The sequence below is a fragment of the Juglans regia genome, chromosome 12, assembly GCF_001411555.2.
Source record: "Juglans regia cultivar Chandler chromosome 12, Walnut 2.0, whole genome shotgun sequence".
Taxonomy (NCBI): domain Eukaryota; kingdom Viridiplantae; phylum Streptophyta; class Magnoliopsida; order Fagales; family Juglandaceae; genus Juglans; species Juglans regia.
Window position 1 is genome coordinate 29587087 of NC_049912.1, and position 4352 is coordinate 29591438.

The window sequence follows — 4352 nt, forward strand, 5'->3', positions numbered from 1 at the left end:
AGCTTTGTGCAACATCCAAAGAAAACTACTAATACTAAAACTTAAAATCCTAAGAAAAGTCAAATTTATTAAGGCTGCGTTTAGATGTTAAATTGAGTTGAGTTGAGTTAAATTTAGATGATAAAATATTATTAGAATATTATTTTTTAATATTATTATTATTTTAAGATTTGAAAAAATTGAATTGTTTATTATATTTTATGTTGGAATTTGAAAAAATTGTAATGATGAGTTGAGATAGATTTGAGATCCAAACGTACAAACACACTTCCAAAGCCGATGATAAAAGATAAATTTAATTATTTATTTTATATTTTAATAAAACCGATATTTATTATATTGGTGATGTGTCATCAATCACATGAATTTAGAACTAGTTTGGTTACACAAAATCTAACTTTTTCATCTCATCTCATCTCATCTCATATAATCATTACTATTTTTTAAACTTCCACACAAAATATAATAAATAATTAAAATCTCAAAATAAAAATTATATTATAATAACATTTTATTTAACTTTCAACAAAATATCTCATCTCATCTGAACTGCATAACCAAATAAGGCCTTAGCCTTTTAACCACAATATTGGCATTGCACTAACAATCCCATTACTCTGCATTTGCCATGCCCAGTTTGCAAATCTTGGAGAAGAAACAGTTTCATCTGTCTTCTCTGTGGCCCTAATGCCCTGCAAGTAAAAGATAACCAACTTAAGTTCTAGTTAATAGATCTGAAGTGATCAAAAAGAAGAAATTCACTTGCATGATCTGAGAGAAGGCTTAGCACATCATAATATGAGATTATTGATTATTCTTAAAACATAAGTACCGAGTTAAACCATGTCAACTCCTTTTCAACTCTGGTTCTGATTTTCTGTAAAATCTCTAAGAAATGCTAACATGCATGACAATCCAGCAATTGTTTAACCAATTAGAGGCAGATCGTAAGAGAAGGATAGGTACTGATTTGAAGGTTGATATGGTGAGTTGGCAACTACCACAAATCAGACCTCGAAAACGACTGCAAAATGTATTCGGATAACATGGATATACCAAAGAGACCTGCCATTGCCGATATCAGTCGTATTCACACTATTATAATTTACAAGCTTCCCACAAGGTAAAGTAAATGATCCCCCTACAAGACGGTATGGGAAGGTAAGAGCTGTCTGATGGGAATCTGAATATATGCTAATGTGCTGCTACTGGCCACATGTATTTCATACATCTCTAAAAGATGACTTGGAGAAAACATGTCTTAAACACTTAAAAGGCCGAATATAAATAGAGTGATCATACCAGTAATCTGTCTCTGTTGCAATGAAAATGAAGATCGACCCCACTGTCCTTCCCCTTTGATCTGTTAGAAACCCCAAGGCTTAGATCCAGATTGTGGATTGGCTTTCCTGAATTCATCATAGCACAAGAAATTCATCAATAAATTCATTAACATTCTTCTTGTTTCTAAGTGCGAAAAAGAGTTACCTTCCATAAAGTGAAATGAAAAGATAGGAATCTATTATATATATATATATATATATATATATATATATATTACCTTGATTATTGTCATCCGCAGTTATCTTCCCTTCATAGGTGCTTGGCTCAAAGTTGGTCACTGCTTCCCTTCCATTCGATTTGATCGCTGCCATATCATAGGCCCTGGATTGAAAAAAGAAAGAAAAGAAAGATTTCTGTTTGATTGAACCCATCTAAATCAGAGTGTCCAAGGCCAATAAATTCGTGATTACAAGGACCTTGCTGCTTCTGCTTCAGTATCGAATAACCCAAGGTACGTATATGTATTTGCAAGCAATCATAATTTTTTCATAGATGAAATTTGATTCCCTCACAGTTTCTTCTTTTGCATAACCATATTAGATTTCATTCCCATAGGAATTAGGAAGGTCAAAATGACAAGTTCTGAACAATCAAGATGGTGCATAGAAGTAGAACTACAATATATACAAACTTTTGACATCCACATATGGTTAAAAAGTGAAATGTTATTTACAGTTATGGAGTGCGCAAGTGCTGTCCAATCCTTTTTAAAAAAGAATGGAGTTTATTATTAAAAAAATCGTTTCTTTTCACGTGAATTTCGTATTTATTCATTTTTTTCAAAGAGATTACGCAGCGCTTGCACGCTCAACGACTGTAAATATCATTTCTCGATTAAAAATCATCAGAAATGAAGTTTCAGCTAAAGGAATGTTTCTTACTTCTTCCCCATGAATTGTCCCATACGAGCTTCCCATCGACCACATTTATGCTGGGTCATGTCCCTGTATTTTGAGCTCCGTCGAGAGAATCCTGTGCTGTGGCGACGAAGAAGATGTACAAATTCTTCCTTCGTCAGATTCATCATCTGCGCATCAATCAAATTACAGTCAGTTTGCAATCCGATACTAACAAAATTGCAGCAATCAGCCATTAAACACATTCCACTTCCACCTGCTTCATATCTTCCTCATAATCGTTTATTTCAAAATTGATATCAGCGTCAACTCCACGGAACTTAATCGCAGCTCGATCATATGCTCTGAAATCACAAGGACTCGGGACAATCAAATCAATCATAAAGAAAATTATGTTAATTCAAAATATTATAATTAAACAAACAAACTCACCTAGCAGCGGCATGAGCAGTGTCAAACCCACCTGAAAAATACCAACACCCGAATTCGTCAAAATATCCGAAAAACCATAAAATTATTCAGTGAATTTGTTTCCCAATAGTAATATTAAAGATCATCTTCTTACCTAAATATACTTGTTTCCCACAATCCCTGTACATAAGGAGAGAATTAATTCAGACCATTGATGAAAATTCACTCAATGTATTTAAGATGAAACCATTTATGAAACAGCTCATGTGATAAGAGTCGAGATCAGTAAAGAACATTAAACCATTGAAACATACGAAGGTTTATTTATGAACAAACATACATATATCCTTATCGATGGAAATTAATACCAGATATGTGATTCCCATCGCCCGGTTCTCCGGTAAAACGTAACGCCCCGGTACTGCGAACTCCTAGACCTCGGCCCACGCCTACTTTTCCTCACCTGCTGTTGCTTCTGCTGCAAAATTCTCGGCTCGGCCTGACCACCCAAGACAGAAAACGACAAGTTCAACCATTGAGGCCTCGACGACAACCCTGACCCTAACTCAGACTCCTCGCCTACTGTTTCGCCGGTGCCCGGGAAAAGGGGTCGAGTAACGAGTTCCGATGTCGGGTTTTCGTCTTTGACCTCCTTAGTGGGACCGGCAGTACCGTGATTTTCTTTTCTCAAGATGTCGAAGATGAATTCATAGGAGTTATTGGAAGAGTCTTCATGATCTCGGTTGTTTGGAGCTTCTTCGACAACGGAGGAGGTGGAAGTCCCCGAGTCTTCCATTTGTGTTCCTGAGCCCGGTGGGAGCTTCTCCACTTCCATTGACGTCTCCACCTTTTCATCACAAAGTGAAGTACTGGAGAGGATTTTAACATTGAGATCCAACATATTTTCTTTTTCTTCGACTCTCTGTCTTGGCTGTTTAATATTCAAAGAAAAAAAATCCGTTTTACTTAGCACTGTAAGCTTGACATGAAAAACCCATTTGCATGGCAAAATCTTCTTCAACAAATACCGAACAATAGAAGCTAAAAATTCTTTTTTTAAGAGGTATTGCAAAGTATAGCTAGCTTACTCTCTGCAACAGTACTGGGCAGAGAGAGAGAGAGGTGTTCCTAAGTTATTAATAAAAAAGAAAGGAGCCGTCTTGAGGCTTTATGGATAAATGGATCAGAGAGAAAAGGCAGAGAGAGAGAGAAAGAGGACGAGTGGAGAGAAAAGGGATCAGAGGAGGCGGTAAGAGAGAGGCAATAATAGATGATCAGACGATTGCGAGGCACAAGAAAGAAACAGGCTGGGGAGTCTGGGGACTTTGAAAGAAGTATAAATCTTCACAATTTCTTCGTACTTCACACTTTACAACTTCTTCTCGCACCTCACATTTCACACTATTTTTTTAAACTTTGAAATAGCCAAAGAGGTGGGATGTGTTCACTTTGTAGGTAGAAGTAGAGCGTAGGGAGGTGTTCCTAAGTACGCTTGCAGCACTTTTGGGTTGCTGTGTTTCAACTTAACACCCCTTTCACCTTCTTTTCTCACCTCCCTTCTAAACCTATTTATACCCCAGCATTATCACTACCTAGCCGCGCCTAGCAGCCAGTGAGCCATAGTCCTCTAATCTCATCGTTCTTAACGACGAATTATATAATTTGAAACAACCAATTATATATATATATATATATAATATTAATTGAAGATGCGATAAGAGGAATGCCGTGTGGATCATG

At 36.4% G+C, this 4352-nt stretch overlaps 1 protein-coding gene across 1 annotated transcript; it reads right to left on the reverse strand.

Annotated features, from left to right (window-relative positions):
• Nucleotides 1-439: 439 nt before the first annotated feature.
• LOC109002995 (ethylene-responsive transcription factor RAP2-7-like) lies at nucleotides 440-3921 on the reverse strand. Its single transcript, XM_018980940.2, has 8 exons — nucleotides 2981-3921; nucleotides 2767-2792; nucleotides 2634-2664; nucleotides 2458-2545; nucleotides 2226-2371; nucleotides 1562-1665; nucleotides 1303-1409; nucleotides 440-692 (listed from the first exon to the last, which is right to left on the reverse strand). The coding sequence occupies exons 1-8, from the start codon at nucleotides 3511-3513 to the stop codon at nucleotides 570-572; spliced, it is 1158 nt and encodes a 385-aa protein (XP_018836485.1). The 5' UTR covers nucleotides 3514-3921; the 3' UTR covers nucleotides 440-569.
• Between the last annotated feature and the right edge of the window lie 431 nt (nucleotides 3922-4352).